The sequence below is a fragment of the Sander lucioperca genome, chromosome 2, assembly GCF_008315115.2.
Source record: "Sander lucioperca isolate FBNREF2018 chromosome 2, SLUC_FBN_1.2, whole genome shotgun sequence".
NCBI classification, from domain to species: Eukaryota; Metazoa; Chordata; class Actinopteri; order Perciformes; family Percidae; genus Sander; species Sander lucioperca.
In genome coordinates, this window is record NC_050174.1 from 212939 (window position 1) to 230404 (window position 17466).

General features: G+C 42.6%; 1 protein-coding gene across 2 annotated transcripts in view; it reads right to left on the bottom strand.

Moving 5' to 3' along the window:
- disp3 (dispatched RND transporter family member 3) overlaps positions 1-17211 on the bottom strand; it is a 28895-nt gene extending 11684 nt beyond the window's left edge. The window contains exons 1-10 of one of the 2 annotated variants that reach the window (XM_031305037.2): positions 16715-17211; positions 16331-16432; positions 9694-10698; positions 9211-9430; positions 3909-4045; positions 2403-2537; positions 1101-1261; positions 781-920; positions 570-661; positions 314-478 (exon numbers count right to left, since the gene is read on the bottom strand). In XM_031305037.2, the coding sequence (XP_031160897.1) occupies positions 314-478; positions 570-661; positions 781-920; positions 1101-1261; positions 2403-2537; positions 3909-4045; positions 9211-9430; positions 9694-10690 (2047 nt within the window). In that variant the 5' untranslated portion in view covers positions 10691-10698; positions 16331-16432; positions 16715-17211. Of the gene's footprint in view, positions 1-313; positions 479-569; positions 662-780; positions 921-1100; positions 1262-2402; positions 2538-3908; positions 4046-9210; positions 9431-9693; positions 10699-16330; positions 16685-16714 lie in introns of those variants that run through there. The other variant, XM_035998905.1, reaches the window with a different exon arrangement.
- Positions 17212-17466: the final 255 nt, after the last annotated feature.

The window sequence follows — 17466 nt, forward strand, 5'->3', positions numbered from 1 at the left end:
TGTTATAAGTCCAGTTTGTCGACAGTGAATGCAGCAGTACTGAGGAGATTTGCCGTGTTTGTCTTGCTTACTGTCAAGTTGTCATAACACAAACATCTCAAACAATGCCAACTTCTCAGTAAAAGTGTCCTAATTTACCGAATGACACTTGTGACACAAGTTCATTATGGCAACAGTCATAAACATTTATAAAGACTCCTTCCTTTTCGTGACCGGTGTCATGTCATAGTTATGACAGTGTCGTGTCAGTCTTATGCACACCCCTTCAAATAAAGTGTTACCTTGAGTTATCATGTTTTACATCAAATCTCACCTAGAACAGCTTTTCGTCGCTCCACAGCTGGCTCTGCCACTAAATGCTTTAGGGCCCACCGGAGATTTGTGCTCACCACACCCACGTGCTGCTGCCCTGAAGGGGACGGAGGTGTCTCCACCGACAGGGAAAGAATGGCTGCATCGCCGTCCGTGTCACCCGCGCCTAGCCGAGACAAAGACAGCGGGCTTAGTGGTGCCTGGACAGCAGCGTTTTACAACCGAGACTCATTCCCTTCTCGAGATAATAATCTCACCTGGCTCCATCTCCACTGACAGAAGCGCCACATCATCATCCTCATCTGACAATGGGCTGTGGCTCGCTGACAGGCCCGACAACAGCTTCCAGCTTCAGAGGGAGGACGCAGTTTAGCGAGATAGACAGCTGAAGGGAATACATCGCGCCGGTGGTGTCGCACAGCATGCACAAATAAAATCTCACACAAAAGCGAGGAGACAATGCCTCACCAATTCAACCAGGCGTGTTCCTGAGGCGCCACACACTCGGTCCAGATACACAGGGCGGCAGGCATCAGGGCGGACACCCAAAACCAGCAGCAGCTGACAATGAGGGCCATGAATAGGCCAAAGTCATGCACGGCTGGGATCTAAGTGTCAGTTAAATGAAGCACAGTGTAAAAGACCTTGAAACATTCAATTTGTGCTTATCGTATGAAAAAAAAAAGGCTGTCTGCTGAGAGAGGCACTTCTATTCATCCATAGCAGGGGAGTCATTTATAGTCCCTGTACAGATTCTATTAACGGTAGGATTTCTCCTCTATGATTACCTGAGAGAAGGTGTTAGCAGCGTAGGCAGCTGCAGTAGTGAAGGAGGTGAGGAAAGTAGCTCGGCCGGCTGTTTTAATTGTGTAGATCATTCGCTGCTGCGGCTGACGTAGATGAGAAGCCTGTCTGAAGGTGCTGATGAACACAAATACATCATCCACACCTGAGCAACAGTGAGAGAACAAAAGAGCTGCCTTATTACACATTATTGGAAATGTACTGTAAAAGGATTTTATAAGGATAACTTCAGTATTTTTTAACCTGGACCATATTTTTTCATGTTTTTGTGTCTGAGTGACTAATGGGTACAACTTTTGTTTTTTTTATTAGACCAGTATCGAGCAAGGTGACTGCTGTTGGCGGCGGCGAAACAAGCTGCGTGTGTAACGTTAATGGGCAGTTGCACACCATCAATTTCCGTCCACTAAATGTTCTGTTTTTTTGCCGCTGACAGGCTCAGATTATTATTCTAAGTGTCTGACAACATTATGGAAAGTATCCCTACAGAGATAGACCTTTTTGTTAAAGAGTAAGATCATTTTTGTTTTACATGAAACAGAAATCTCATCACCAAACTCCATTTAAATAATTACTACTTTTAGCGTGTATAGAGCCAGCATATTTCCACATGTAAATGGGTGAATTAAGGCTTTATTTCAACCAAACCAGAGTGGTGATTGTTGGAACAGTGGAAAGATGAAACAAGACGGCTTTTGATAGTTTTATTTAGTTTCTGTCGACTTTGAATGAAGTGTGTTTTACGATGATAAAAGTACTGTTTATTTACATGGAGTCTGGTGTGTTTGTCGATGGCCATTTCGGGGATGTTTAATGTTAAACAAAAAGGATCTTACTCTTTAACAAAAAGGTCTATCTCTGTAGGGATCCTTTCCATAATGTTGACAGACACTTAATAATAATCTGAGCCTGTCAGTGGCAAAAACAGAACTTTTAGTGGACGGAAATTGAAGGTGTGCATTTGCCCATTAACATTACATTGCAGCTTGTTTCAGCGATCTTGGTTAATATTGGACCAATTTCAGAGATTGTTGTTCCCATTAGTCACTTGGACACAAAAACACAGACGTTACCCTTTAAAGGAATAGTTTGACATTTTGGAAAAATACACTTCACTTTCCTGCTGAGAGTTAGATGAGCTCTAGATCTATAGATACCACTCTGATGTCCGAGAGCGGTATCTATCATCTCATCTCATCTAACAGCAAGGATACAAATAAGCATATTTCCCGCTTATGTAAAACTATTCCTATAATGGACAAATTGGTGTATTTCTTTTTCCGTACCAATTCCAATAATAACAAAGGCTGCAACTCCATTGAGAATGCCCAGGTACCTCACGCCAAAGACAACATGGTACAAGAACAGAGCCATCAGGCAGCTCAGTCCGATGCTAGCGAGTCCGAAGAGAGTCAGAAACACTACAGAGAGACAAGAAAACAACACGGAGCTTGTAAACATTCATTTGCTACCAAATGACGTCACACCTGAGTTGAATGCGTTCCATTTATAAGTCGGATACATCGCATTACGTTTTTTTGTGCATACAAACAGCGTAACAACATGTCCACAGATAGAAGATGGACAGGAATGTGTGTACGACTGATTTAGTGAGACACAAAAAAGACAGAAGTGCTAATAACAGTACGTTACTATAACTTTCACTACTGTTGATGCACGGAGCAGCCATGTTGGATTTTGAGCTCGGGGTGTCGGTACACGATCCGTTCTGCCTGCACGATCCGTTCTGCACATGCGCAAGATAATACTGTTTTACGTATCCATACGACCTGCACGATCTGTTCCACGCTAGCCTATGGCTAGCCTCCACCGGGAAGCTAACGTTAGTTTAGCTAACAGCTAATTCGGCTAACCGCTAGCTGACAGCTAGATTCAGTCTAAAATAACGTTAACTCAAACGTAATGGGAAAAGCAGGCTACAGCTAAATTAAGACTTCACAGTAATAACAATAAAGACAAGTATTGAGTGATTGTATTTTAAATGAGCACAAGTAAAGTAGAACTGACGTAACAGCGGTTATATATGTTAGGTGTTTGTTATATATGTCAACGTTTATTTTCAAGTTTTATTTTGAGGGTCTTTTAAAGTTATTACATGCTGTCTCAGCTAGCAGTTAGCCGAATTAGCTGTTAGCCAAACTAACGTTAGCTTGGCTGTCGACCGGAAGCGTGGAACAGATCGTGCAGTGTCGTAAATCCTCGTACAACCGCGCATGCGCGAACATTTTGCGCATGTGCAGAACGGATCGTGCAGGCAGAACGGATCGTGTACCGACACGGGGTACTGCGAGGTTGTTCGACTTCACAGCTCGGTAATCCGAGGTCAGGGGGCGTGTTTCTGACTTTGACCTCGGAAAATCCGACTTCAGAGTACAAATGGAACACACTATTATCATTGAGGTGTGTACACAATACTGTAGGGCTGCACGATATGAGGAAAATATGCGATAACGTTGAGTATCGCGATAACAATATTACTTGCGAAAAAATAAACATATTAAAATGTACTCAGCTCTGCTGCTTTCAGTATTCTGCTTAAATACAACACATTGGTTGTTGAATTTAAAACAAATGAAAGGAATGAAAATGCCGTGTTTTACTGAAAACTATATTTTCTTTCAACTAAAACAAAAAATCTCTGAGTGTCTTTCGCGATACGTCACAGCCTTTCGCCATGTGTGTATTGCGCCAATTGATATTGTGATGACGATAAAAAAACAATATATTGTGCACAGCAATGCGAGTTGAAGAAAGAGCAGTTTATACTGTACCAGAAAAGGAGGTCAGGACATAGACGAGCAGAGTAATGCAGGCTCCGCTGATGACAGCCAGCATCATGTCGTTGTGGAAGGTGTGTCTCACCTCATCATCAAACAGCTCTGTTCCCCCATACAGCACCTTCACCTGGCTGGGACAAGGACAGCAACATAATGCCAAACTCCAACTGTTTGCAACAGTGTGTGGTACTGGGACACTACGCTTTTTTCCCGATGCGATTCTCTCTCACGATACATGGGCGCCGATTCGATTTTTATTGCGATTTTCATTTATTGCGATTCTAGAAGTATTGCGATGTTCTTTTCCTTCTTTAACCCTTGTGTTGTCTTCCCCGTCGACCATGCACCTTTTTGTTTTTCTGCGTCAAAATGTACAAATAAATTCCAACGTTTTGGTCGTCTTTTTTGACACTTTTTTAGAAGTTTCTGTCAATATTTTTCTGTTTTTTTGACATTTTTTTAAGCTTTTCCCATGTTTTTGTCACTTTTCCTGACGTTTTTGAAGATTTTCCCGACATTTTTGTCACGTTTTTCCAAGTTTTTTGTCACTTTTTTCCGATGTTTTTGTCACTTTTTTCTGATGTTTTTGTCACTTTTTTCTGTTCTTTTTTGACATTTTTATCCTACGTTTTTCAACGTTCTATTATCAATTTTACTTTACATGCTATACAGTTGAATAAAACACCCAAATTCAATTAAAGTAGTGAACTGATCATTAATTGAACTTGTGAAGAGCGTTGTATGGAACCATCCACGTTATTTTTTTTTTTTAAATTTGGTTGAAAGAAACCCAAATTTCTAATATAGAAACTTTTTGAAAATGGGTAAGATTTGACCCGAGGACTACAGAAGGGTTAACAAAAACAGAAGTTCAATAATACACTTCTAGAGACAATATATCATGAGACATTTCCAAAAACTAATAGTTTTCTAAGAAGAATGCACATCACATGTCAGTCAGTCAGTCTGACATTTATTTCATTTGTAGAGAAGAACTTAACATGGATTTTCTGCATTTCTGCTTCGCTCTGTTTTGCCGATAAGATGTAGGCTAGTCGCCGTTGGCGGTACTGTATCAACAGAAAATATTTAGTTTAATCATTGGTTAAAAACATTTATAAAAAATATAGATTCTAGGGAAAAGAATCGATTTTAAAAATCGTCACAAAAAAATCACAATACAAACGTGAATCGATTTTATTCCAACCCCTAATGTGTAGCACATGTAAATAAAAGGGCTGGGTTTAAAAAAATCAATTTTCGTGGCCAGTTAGCTCAGTTGGTAGAGCGGGCGCACATATGTAGAGGTTTATTCCTCGATGCAGAAGGTCCAGGGTTCGAGACCGACCTGTGACGGTTTTCCTGCATGTCTTCCCCCCTCTCTGTCCCCTTTCATATCTCAGCTTTCCTATCCAATAAAGGCAGAAATGCCCAAAAAAAAAAATCGATTTTCCAATTCAAATACATTTTTATTTGAATGATCCAATATCCAGTGTATCCCATACATAGGTTCTACTTGTGGGAAACACTGATATCGATTCATAAAATCCTGAGATCGATCTTTTAAGAGGCTCCGATTTAAAACTAGATTGAATATGAAAGTAGACGATCTGAGGAATCCATGTCTTGCTAAATAACGCTCCAAAGTTAGGTGAAATTTTTGCAAGGGATAAACTGCTGAATGCCATTTTCACAGATGTATAGCTTTAGGTCTCCGTCTCTGCTTCACACCCTCTGCACTAAAGAAAGCACTTTTTTTTATTAATGCAGCAGGTTGGAGGGTCCCTTGTGCAATTTACAGCATAGTTCTCTGGGAATATCTTACATATCCAAGCTAAATTGGTATTGTTACTGAAATATCCCTAATCAAAATCGATATCGAAACGGAAATCAAATCGAATCGGGAACTGGTAATCAGGGACTATAGTCTAATGACTATAGTGACTATAATGCAGCAAAATATTCGATAATCGTTCCTGTGTACTGTCTACCTGTCTTATATTGAATGCTTATGCTTGAATACCTTTTTCATTCGTCTGTTAGTTTAACGATTTGTTTTGTGAAGGACAGAAACTGCCTGAATAATATCTATATCATAAAAGTCTGCTCCAAAATCATTGGCGCCACGCAGAGCGACTCAAACTCTCTCTGGGAGAGACAAGAAACGTGTTCTCCACAAGGCGGAGAAGTTTTATTTATCATGACCATATTTTGTTTAGTGAGTTAACAACTGATGCCTTCAGGACGGAGCTATCTGCCGCCTCCCAGAAAGACTAACTGTTCCCCAAAGTGTTCATTCCCTCTGCCATTAAGCTGCTGAACGTCGAGTAGCTGTCGTGAACGGCACTCGATTTGAATGAAACGTTGCAGCACTTTATCGATTTTATTATTTTATCTCGTCCCTTTGTAGCTTACTTTATCGTCTTTATTCAGTTCTTATTTCAAATTTTTTTTTTTTTTTATACTTGCATATTTATGGTTCTCACTCTTTCCCATGTGCCTTTTGCTCCCTGCTCACTCTTTTGCAAGTTTTGTCTTTAAGCTTTTTGAGTGTTATTTATTTATTATCTGCTCTAGCTTTTCCAACGTTTTTAGACACAGATATAATAACGGTCTAAAACAATGTGAAAATGAGACGCAGAACTACCACAAAGGGACGCAAACTGACTACAAAGAGACGTCAAATGACCACAGAGAGACAAAACAACCCCAAAGGAAACACAAATCACTGAAAAGAGACGGAACACGACTACAAAGAGACAAAATCCCTCAAAGAGACACCAAATGGAGAAATTGTTGTTGTTTTTTATTGAAAAATGTTAAATTTTCTTTTATAAAGATTATTTTTTGTGCATTTTAGGCCTTTATTTATACAGGACAGCTGAAGACATGAAAGGGGGGAAAGAGAGGGAGAACGACATGCAGCAAAGGGCCGCAGGGGGGACTCGACCTGCGGCCGCTACGTCGAGGAGTAAACCTCTGTATACGGGCGCCTAAAACGTTACATTTTCTTGAGGAAAGACGCCTAACCCCCCCCCAACCCCCGCCAGATACACGCACCTAAGTCATCCAAAAAGCCAGGGAAAACAGTGTGTATAATAAACCCCGGAAAGGAAAGATGATGATGTGATGTTTAGGTAGATTTGATTATTGTAACAGTGTCTTTAGAGGTGTCTGTAAAAAATCAATCAGACAACTGCAGTTGATTCAAAACGCTGCTGCCCGAGTCCTCGCTGGAACCAAGAAACTGGAACACATCACCGCCTGTTCTCAGAGCTTTGCACTGGCTTCCTACGAATCAAAGAATTGATTTCAAAACAATGTTATTTATTTATAGACGCAGCTTTTAGTTCCCATGCACCACAGATCTGGAACAAACTTCCAGAAGACTTGAGATCTGCCCCGAGCCTTTGTTCTTTTAAAACTTTTCTGTCTGCACTTTTGCTTTTCCTGAGGTCATTGACAGATAGTCATTCCTACACTTCTATTTCTAGAATTTCTATTTTTTGACGCTATCTTTTTTAAAGTAGTTGTTCATTTCTTACACTGCACTGTAACTTTTATTCTTGTATTTTGTCTAAAGGCCCTGACCAGACGGGCCGACCGTCGGCAGAAAAGCCAGTCGGACTGATCAGTCGGGTCCCCGAGGTCCAAAAAGTTCCTCAGAACACACTGAGGCGACGCCGACTTGAGCGTACGCTCTGCGCGTGCGCGAAATGTAATACGTCTCCATAGCAGCAGGCGGCGCTGCTCTGTATTGTTTCCATTAACAGTCTGATTGTTTCCCAGAAAATGAAAACCGGCAGCTGATTGGACGAACGCGTCACGTGGTTCTTTTTTCTCCGGAAATTCACAGCCAGACTGTCATGGCGGCTTGTTCAGAATACGATCTCATATTGTACTAAAATAGTTCACCGAAACGTGTTTCTGAAAACATTTTAAGAGAGATATAGGCCGTGCAGTTTCTGAATCTGTCTTCATTTCAGATCGACAAAGGTCAGTTTAAAAGATTTTCGTCAGATTTTGAGGGGCTCATCCGCTCCCCATTTCCGGGTGAGTCCCGACTGCCCTGTCTCCGACTGAACATGTCAGGTCGGCCCAAATGAAGGCCGACGGCTCCTCGGACGGCCGACGGCACGGAACACACCGAACAGACTCGAGTCACCGACCTCGCCAGACGGTCCGACGTCCGACGTGTGTCTTCTCTCTTATTCTATTTAGCTGTTTTATATTCTCCTTAACTAATGTTTTGAGTTGTTTTTGACTGCTCCTTCGTGTTTTATATAAATCATTCTGAATTGTCTTGTTGCTGAAATGTGCTACACAAATAAAGCTGCCTTATCTTCTGCTGTATGCTTTTAAATCTACTGTTTTTGTTTTGTTTTTGTTTAATTAGGGCTCTGCAATTAATCAAATTTGAATTGCAATTACGATTTTGACTCCCAACGATCACAAAAACAATGTAATTGAGAATAGAAAAAATTATTATTTTGCACATCACATTTTGCAAGTAAACTCTTATTATGTCTTGTGTTCTGAATGAAAAAAAAGAAATGAAAACAGGGAAAAGTATGAAGGGGAATTTCAAAGTTCAAAGTGTTTTCACTGTTGATTTATTTATTTTTTTTTAAGTTTATTATATGCAACATCTTTCAAAAAGTCACTGTGTAGTCATGTTAAATAATGATTTCAAAATTGAACAAAATAATTGTGATGATGATTTTTTTCCACATTATAAACGAGCAGCCCTATGTTTTATGACCCGTTGTATTTTCTGATTTGTGTGTTTTGTATGTTTATGCATATGTAAAGCACTTTGACTTGCCTTGTTGCTGAAATCCAAATAAAGCTGCCTTGCCTTCTATGCTCCAAAAGTCTTTTAAATCTATATAATCTATATTTTGATTTTATGACCCATTGTATTTGCTGATTTACTTATTTGGTAACACTTTACTTGAAGGTATCTACATAAGAGTGACATGACACTGTCATGAACACATGATACTGTCATGAACGTGTCATAAACATTATAAACAAGTCATAAACATTTATGACATAATGCTTCTTTTAGTATTCGGTTTTTGTCATGACAAGTTATGGTTAGGATTCATGTGTCATGACAGTGTCATGTCACTCTTATGTAGATACCTTCAAGTAAAGTGTTACCATTTGTTTTGTACTTTGTATGTTTATGCATATGTGGAGCACTTTGACTTGCCTCTGTGTCTGAATTGTGCAATATAAATAAACTGCCTTGCCTAATAAACGGTCAACATTGCAGGGATTATTTCCTGACCTGGTAGATTGTTTGGTCAGGATGTCTGCATACTGCACCACAAAGTTTTTGAAGCGTGATCTTTGCTCGTGAGCTCGGTCCTGCAGGGAGTAGAAGGAAGGAAGAGGAGCTCCGAAGTGGATCTCGCTGCGTAACAGAGAGGAGGAGAGATGCTCCGGCGACAGACTCTCATCCACGTACCAGTAGAACTGTGGGTGGGTGATGGCCAGACTCAGAGACCCTGGGAATACAGACACAGCAAACCAGCACAGTTAGGGGGACTAAAAGTGAATCTTGAATTGATCTTGATTAATCTGTAGATTATTTTCTGGATTAATCGATTAGCTGTTTGTTCTATAAAATATCAGAAAAATGTGGATCAGTGTTTCCCAAAGCCCAAGATGACGTCCTCAAATGTCTAGACCTACTCTATAGTGTCCTGAGATAACTCCTGTTGTGATTAAATTGAATTATTTTTCCAACTTTCTTAACCTGTGGACTCACCTTGAATATCGGCCAGATCTGGGCCCATGCCATCATAGTAAATCTTCCCCCCTCTCTCGCTGGGGTACAGGTAGGACAGGAGTGAGCTGGGCGGGGAGCAGTAGGACGGTCCCAGTGGCAGATCCCTCAGCATCTCCAGAGGCTTCCAGCAGAACTGATGGAACTGCGGATGCTGCATGAGCAGACGCTCCACGTGGTGAATTGTCTGCAGGCGTTCGGGGGTGAAGATGTTGCGATCGCCCTCCCCTTGAGCCACAAACACCAGCTCGATCCTCCACAGAGCCTGGCTCTGCAGGTAGTAATTGGGAGCGAACCTGCGCCTCCTAATGAGCCGAAGAGTTGAATTCCCATCCCATGATCTCTCCGCTTCTTCTTCTTCTGCTCCGTGATACAAGTTCCTGTGCTTCCCCATTTTCTCCTGACCCAATTTAAGCGCCGTCCTTTTATCTCTGCTTGCCGTGGCTGCTCTCTTCTCATGATCTCCTGGGTGTGAGGGGTAGTTTCGAGGAGTGGAGGAACTCGCAGCCTCATTATCTGTCCTGTTGAACACTCCCTGTTTGCTCAGCTTCTCCAGCAGAAGCTCCCTCAGGGCCTCAGACTCGCTGTTATCTAAGTCTCGCCTACGTCTGTCCCAGGACCCCAGCTGAGTCTTCACAGCGATGGTGAGGGCGTCGAAGCGCTCGGCAGAGAAGTGACTGTGAACCTCAAAGGCACTGTAGGAGAGGTCTATGTCCAGAGGGGGGCAGTAGAGCAGCATGTAGGCAAACAGGGCGCATGGGATTGACACGACTACCCCTAAAAGCACCCCACTGGCCCAGGGCTGTGTGTACACCCACCCCACTGCCCTCCACAGTCCACACATGCCAGCCTCCCCAGAGAAACCGTTCTGTCCTGCTGCGGGTGCTGCTCCATCCTCTCCTTCCTCATCCTCCTCCTCCTCATCTTCCTCTCCTCCCCAGCTGGGCTGAAACAGCAGCGGATCGTCCCCCACATCCATGCTGGCACCTGTCAGGGACACACAACACCACTTGATCATCGCTCACTTAAAGGTCCCATATGGTGAAAATGGGTTTTGGATTGTGTTTTGTGTGTATGTGTGTTTTAAACTCAGGGGTGTAAAGTAAAAGCTGTGAAAATGTGAAAGTCACTTAGTACCGCCATTCCTCTATCCCCCAAAGAACTACACCGACGGCGCCTCCAGTAAGAATTTGATGAATTTGCTACATAGAAACCGGATAACCAATGGCTGTCGAGTTCCAAAATGAGCATAGCCTCGCCCTCTTTCGAGCCAAGAGGAGTGCGAAGCGGGAGAGTCATGTCGTTGCTGAAAACGTGCCATGAGAAGTGCATTATTAGGGCTCCAGACTACGTTTTTTAACTAGGAGCACTGTATCCCCTAACTAACATTTTTTAATAAACTGGTCCAATCAGTGAACAGAGGGAGTGGCTGAGAACGATGATGTTGAGGTCGTGCGCTAGTTTGAGTTGTAGTTCCGTAATGGCGGCGGAGAAAGATGCGAGTGAAGCCATTCGGTCCGTTGTGGCAACGCTGCTGAATATCCAGAAGTTAAAGCCCGAGCAAGAACAATCTTTGTTTTGTCTCTAAGTTGTGTTGGTGTCCATGATGTTGTGGCCCTCCTCCCCACGGGGTTCGGGAAAAGTTTGATTTTCCAGCTCGCTCCGTTAGTGTTGAAGGAGTTAGCTAAGGTTTACGCTAGCAATGCTAAGCAGACATCACGACCAAACGTTAGCGATTGGTTATGGCAGATCCAGAGTGGCTCTGGGCAGATCTAATAGTTTTAAACTTCAACAGAGTCCCCGCCTTCAAGGAAGTTAACACTTGTCAATGGAGGCCAGACTCTCTGTACAAATGAAATGTACCAGAGTCTGGTAGGACCAGGCTAATGTACCAGAGTCTGGTAGGACCAGGCTAGTGGACCAGAGTCTGGTAGGACCAGGCTAATGTACCAGTCTGGTAGGACCAGGCTAGAAAATTTACAACAACGCAATTTTTCACATTTCCCCCATTTTAACAGTTTTTAATGATAAATGCTTTGGTGATAAATACAGAAACTCCAATGTGCTGTTTTATTTTAGTCGCAGTCTGGAGCCCTGATTATTCCATCCAATAAGTCACTGCACATCCTTTCAAAAAGGAAAAAAAAAAGTTACAGACAAGTAGATGGATTTTCTTTTTGGAGACTTGCCTCGACCTGTCCCGAGTCAGTCGTTTCAGGTGTGTAGCCTACTGCACATTTTAACACCGCAGCACGTGCTAAATCAGGGGCTATACGACGCTGGAGTGGAATCCAAACTAATACTGATGAAAGGATCCATTCCAACGCTCCGGGACCCTTCCCCAAGCATTGAAACAGTGAGTAGAAAAAAACTTTTAATAACGTACTGTAGATAACTAGCTGAGTTGACAATTTGGCTTTTGCTAACGGTTAGCTGGCTGTGGCGGCGCTAGCTAACGTAAAGCCGCCAACACACGATCCACGGTAAAACCAAACCGCTCTGCGCTGGCTGTGCCATTGCAAGGACGTGAGAGTTAAGTGTGTCCTCAAAGCGGCTGTCGACAAAAGGGCTTCCATTGGAGGAAATTGAGAAGGGGAGACCTTTTTTTCCTCAAGGGCTTATATGAGAAAATGGTTGGCTGAGTCCTGCTTTGAGATGCTGATCACAAGAGCTTGGGGTGAGACAGGCTAAAAGCTGTGACTTAATTCTTCTCTCAGTCAGCGTGTGCAAGCCTTTATCACCCGGACAGAGTCGGCTGGTGGCTTTCTACATATCAACACTATAGCTGTGTCCAGCAAATTAAATCATCTCACTTGTCTAATTACTGACCACAAGAGCAAGTGAGATATTAGACAGTCGTGAAATACGAGGGGGTTTATCTCCTGTGATGGGCAGCCTTTGAATAATAGTGTCAATAGCTGCCACTTTTTCCCCCCACCGCTCTACACACAAGACACTGCAGTTTGCATTCAAGTGGCAGTGAGCCCACTAACTGCAGCAATTTATCTTTTCTCTTCAGAGCAGTGCTTTAAGGTCAGCCAGGTAAGACAGTGAATCTTGATAATGTGTAAAAGATAGCTGCGCTCAGCTCTGAAAGAAAAAATCCATCACAAAAAAGGGATCATTTACAAATGATGCTATGTAATCGATATTTGTAAAAAAAAATGATTAAGACTCACAGAGTTAGAAAGCAGAGAAGAAAGATTATTGAGAGACAAGCCCTGGAGCTGAAAAATAAACTGGTAAGACTGGATTTCTGTATGCCCTTACACCTGAATAAACTTAATTTCATGGTAGAGCTAGAGGAGAAAATGTGCTTGTGTCTGCTGGAGAAAATCACCTTGTGTGCGGTCACTGTGTCCACAAAGTGTCCTGATAACGGAGCAGATATTGGTTTTGTTTCACGGCCCCATCATTAACAGCCTTAGCTCGACACTTTCTGAGAAAGACAATGTTTAAAGTTGTCGAATGTCCACAGGATTTACATAATACTAATATAGTTTTATGCTGACTTTTTCCTTTCATGAGAGAGATTAGAAAGCCTGTTGAGTTGAAAACCAAGATCTCCACTATGTCTAATTCTCTCAATTAAAAGAGGCCTATTTTGGGCCAATTTTAAATCTGCACAACACTTCCTTTTATTAATCACCATGTCATTTTACAGCACAGACAAAGACACCAGCGCACCTTTTAATGGGATAGCAGCAGACCGGAATCTGCCCACGCACTCTGAATGTGAACCTGCTCTTTCAGAGGACAAATTCATTAATGGTGTTGGGAAGTTTGGTTTTAAAATGTGAAAATAGAGGAAGGAAATATGCTATCTCAACAAAATCATCTCTTTATTTTCAGTCACTTTTGGGTCACAGTGCCTTATATTTCTAAAACAACAAGAAAGATAATTAGTCCCAATTTAAAGGCTGTAATTTGGTGGCATCATCACAGGCTGTGAATTCAAAATGATGAACCACAATTATGTCGTCTTCTATAACGCCATAATGACAGATACTTTTCCTCTTCAAATGGGTTTTATAACCAAGTAATATAACCAATTATGTGACAAACTCTTTTAGAAATACGTGAGACATAATTGCGCATTTGGAGTAAATGAAATGGAACACAGTTTTGGTAATTTATTAGATTATTTCAATCCTGTTCCATTTCATCATCTGTGCCTCTCCAGCTTGTTTTCATGATGGTGCTCTCATCAACAGAAGATGAGAGGAGGAGGCATTGCAGACGAGCACAGAAACATGATAAGGGAAGAGAAATGGAGGTAAAGAAAAGCCTGGGGAATGACTGAAGACACTCACACAGCCGTCGCCCTTCAAAACAAACATCCAGCACCTTTAGAAAATCTGTGAAAAGAAATTGTGCTTTTCTGCTGTTTAAAATTCATGACAAAACACCTAAATGAGAGGACTGCGGGCAGATCTCCACAGCTTCATTTTCAGCGTCCATTTCAACATCAAAACAGGCTGATTAGTGGTGGTCAGAAGTTTGACATTTTGTTGAGACTCATTAGAGTCTGACATGCAGACTTTGAGAGTGCCTATTAGAGCAGAGCTCTGTGCTGTGTGCAAAACCCTCTATCGCCTTCTGCGTGCCCTGCAACAGACAGCATGCAGGTAAAGATAAAGTACATCGCACGGACTCAGGGACGCGTCCTTTTCTCTCCCTCCGAGGAGCCTGAGCATTGCACCTCACGAACAGTAATTATGAGCGGTGTGCAGCTGTAAAGCGCTGTGAGCAGTGCAGCGCCTGGTATGACTAATGTGTTTACAAGCTCCCAGAAATTTTCCAACACTGCTATTTCTCTGCAAAGATTACACAGTACGCAGACGGTTTAAACCCTGTGCAGGTGTGGATTTAAAAATAGAGTGTAATTTGGCGTCCTGCTTTCTGTACTTATTACAATAAACACAGTCTCCCTCATGGCTCAGTCTGTATCAGGGGGCTGTGTTTCTTTGTCTATATAGTTTATTTTAAGATTATTTTTTTGGACATTTTAGGCAGCAAAGGGCCGCAGGTCGGAGTCGAACCCGTGTCCGCAGTGTCAAGGAGTAAGCCTCTATATAGGGGCGCGAGAGCTACCCAGGCGCCCAGTATAATATAGTTTTAGACTCAAAACTGAGACAGATAAATGCACAGAGAGGCCTCAACTAAACTAGGGCTGCAACTAACGATTATTTTCAATGACGACTAATCTGTGGATTAGTCTCTCGATCAATCGATTAGTTGTTTGGTCTATAAATGACCATTTTAAATGTCAGAAAATGGTGAAAAATGTCGATCAGTGTTTTTCGCTTGAAAAGTTCAAAATTGAGTCTTGCGTGAGGCAAAGTGAGGTACACTTTGCCTCACGCAAGACTCAATTTTGAACTTTCTGTGTAACTCTTTCTATTGGAAATTTGTGAGCCCAGGTAGTCATGCTATACCTCCCTCTACCTGCCTGTTCCTGGGTGTACAGCAGTATCTGATCGACTGTGCGCCACAGAGCCGTATTTGTCTCACGAGTCATGTTCAGCCAGTTGTGAGCAAAAAGGAGGCTGAACTGTAAACTCCACTAGACCAGTTTTCTTATGTTGTATTTTTTCTCCCATAAAAAACGCACATTAGCTGAGTGTCAGTGTTTTTACCCTCCACTACATCTCTGGATTGCGTCGGAGACTCTCGGTGGGAGCTGCAGGCAAACCTCAGCATGCTGCGAGCCTGAACCCTTCACCTATAATCATCTCTCTCTCTCTCTCTCTTTCTCTCGCCATCCCTCACTCGCCCTTTTCCTCCCTTCAATCTTTCTGCTTTTTCTCAATGTGTCTCCATCTTGTCCACAAAAGGTGAGATTTGTACCCTTCATTATTGACAGCAGCTAAAAATAACCCCGCCCTTCTCAGTTTTATTTCCTCTCCATCTCATCCAATATGGATTTCACATGCTGGCTGATGCCCCACTCACATTCAGCCTGGTGTAAACACAGCGAGCACACCGCCTCATTTTAAAGGAGCATTGATTCCACCACTATTGCTCTATGAATATATTACCTTATGCATGAGCGCTCGGCAATATGCTTAGAGCGGACGTGCCTTTGTATCCTTTTACACACTGTGAACCTGGAGTCAGGGGGTTTGAGTCAAACTCTCGAGATTTATTTGCAGCTAACAACGGTGTTCATTTTTTCTATTGTGGATGAATTCATGCTCGCACTGAAGGAAGCGCAAAGCGGTGTGTGCGCTGTGGGCGAAGCACGGGGCTGTACCATGCAGTTTCTCCCACTCTGCTGAATAAAAGGTTGTGAATAAGCCCCATACTACAGCAATAGTTTTTCTAGCAGCATAAAAAAACAACACATTCATCCCCAAACTTATCTGCTTCAGTTACTCCGATGAACAATGATTGTACTCCAAGCAAACAGGGAGAGTTTTATTGATTTGTTAATCCATTTTTTTTTAGGTTTTTTTTTACACTTTCTCTTGCATTTACTAGATAATTGCACAGTTTACTGGCTTCGGTAATTCATCTTTTTTTTTTTTTTTTTTTTATATATATCTATGGATAAATCAGGCAAAAACAAAAGCATCCCTATCAAAGCAAATGCCTGCAACACTGAGATGAGTCTTACCTGGGGCTGATGAGACGAGAAGGACAGGTGGAGCGTTCAGGCCTACAGGGTCCACTTGTAATGTGCTGAAGTTGTGCTCTGCAATTTCATCTCCTCCATGCTCTGGTGTGGAAGAAAAGAAACAATAATTCACTGTTTTATTGTCATAGTTAATAACTCATTGAGAGAGACACACCAAGGGAACCCCCACAAGAGAATGACACACGCACGCGGAGACACACACACACACACACACACACACACACACACACACACACACACACACGCACACTCTCCCCTCCCTCCCCACACTCTATAGGAATCCTCCAATCTCAGCAGTTAATGTGTTGTTTTTCTCTCCTTTTGTGCTCTTCTGTCCCTTTTTTCTCTCCCCTCCTCTCTTACCCGGTTGTCCAGGCGACAGTCAGTGAGAGACATTTCTTCCCAGAAGCTCCCCTCTCTCGCTCTCTCTCTCTCTCTCCCTCTCTCTCTCTCTCTGCTTTGTTCAGCTCTCTCTGCTGACTGGCTCACCGGTGGAAGCGCGGCGAGGAGGGGAACGCAGCCGGGAAAACCTCCTGTAGATCCCTGGAAGACGGCAAGAGAGCCTGGAGGGGTTTAGAAATTAATCAAAACATGCCTTAGGCTAGTTCCACCTTCATCCAGCTGCTTTTTATGTGATCAAGATGATGCAGTTGCCACGATACTGCGGCCGAGCCCCCTCCCATGCTGTCAGAGATGGTACAGTCTAGTCTAGGCTCAGTTGGTGGGGAGGTGGGGTGTGTTATAAGAGGGTGATCACTATAACTGGCTACAGTGGGAGACAAAGTGCAGGCAATTTAAAATAATCACATGTATTAAAGGGCTCATATTATGCTTTTTGGCTTTTTCCCTTAGCTTTATTGTGTTATATATTTTTTACCACCCCAAAGGGACTTACCATCTCCAACAGAAAACACTGTTCACAAACTGCTCCAAACAGCTCTATTGTAGTCCAGCCTTTACTTCAGAGACAAACGTGGTCACTTTGGAACACACGTTATAATGCTCACCTAGCTGCTAGCATGGTACACCATCATACTCTGCTTCTGACTGGCTAGTAGTCCTTACCTAGCTACTGTCAGGACACGCCCTCATACTCTGCTTCTGACTGGCTAGTA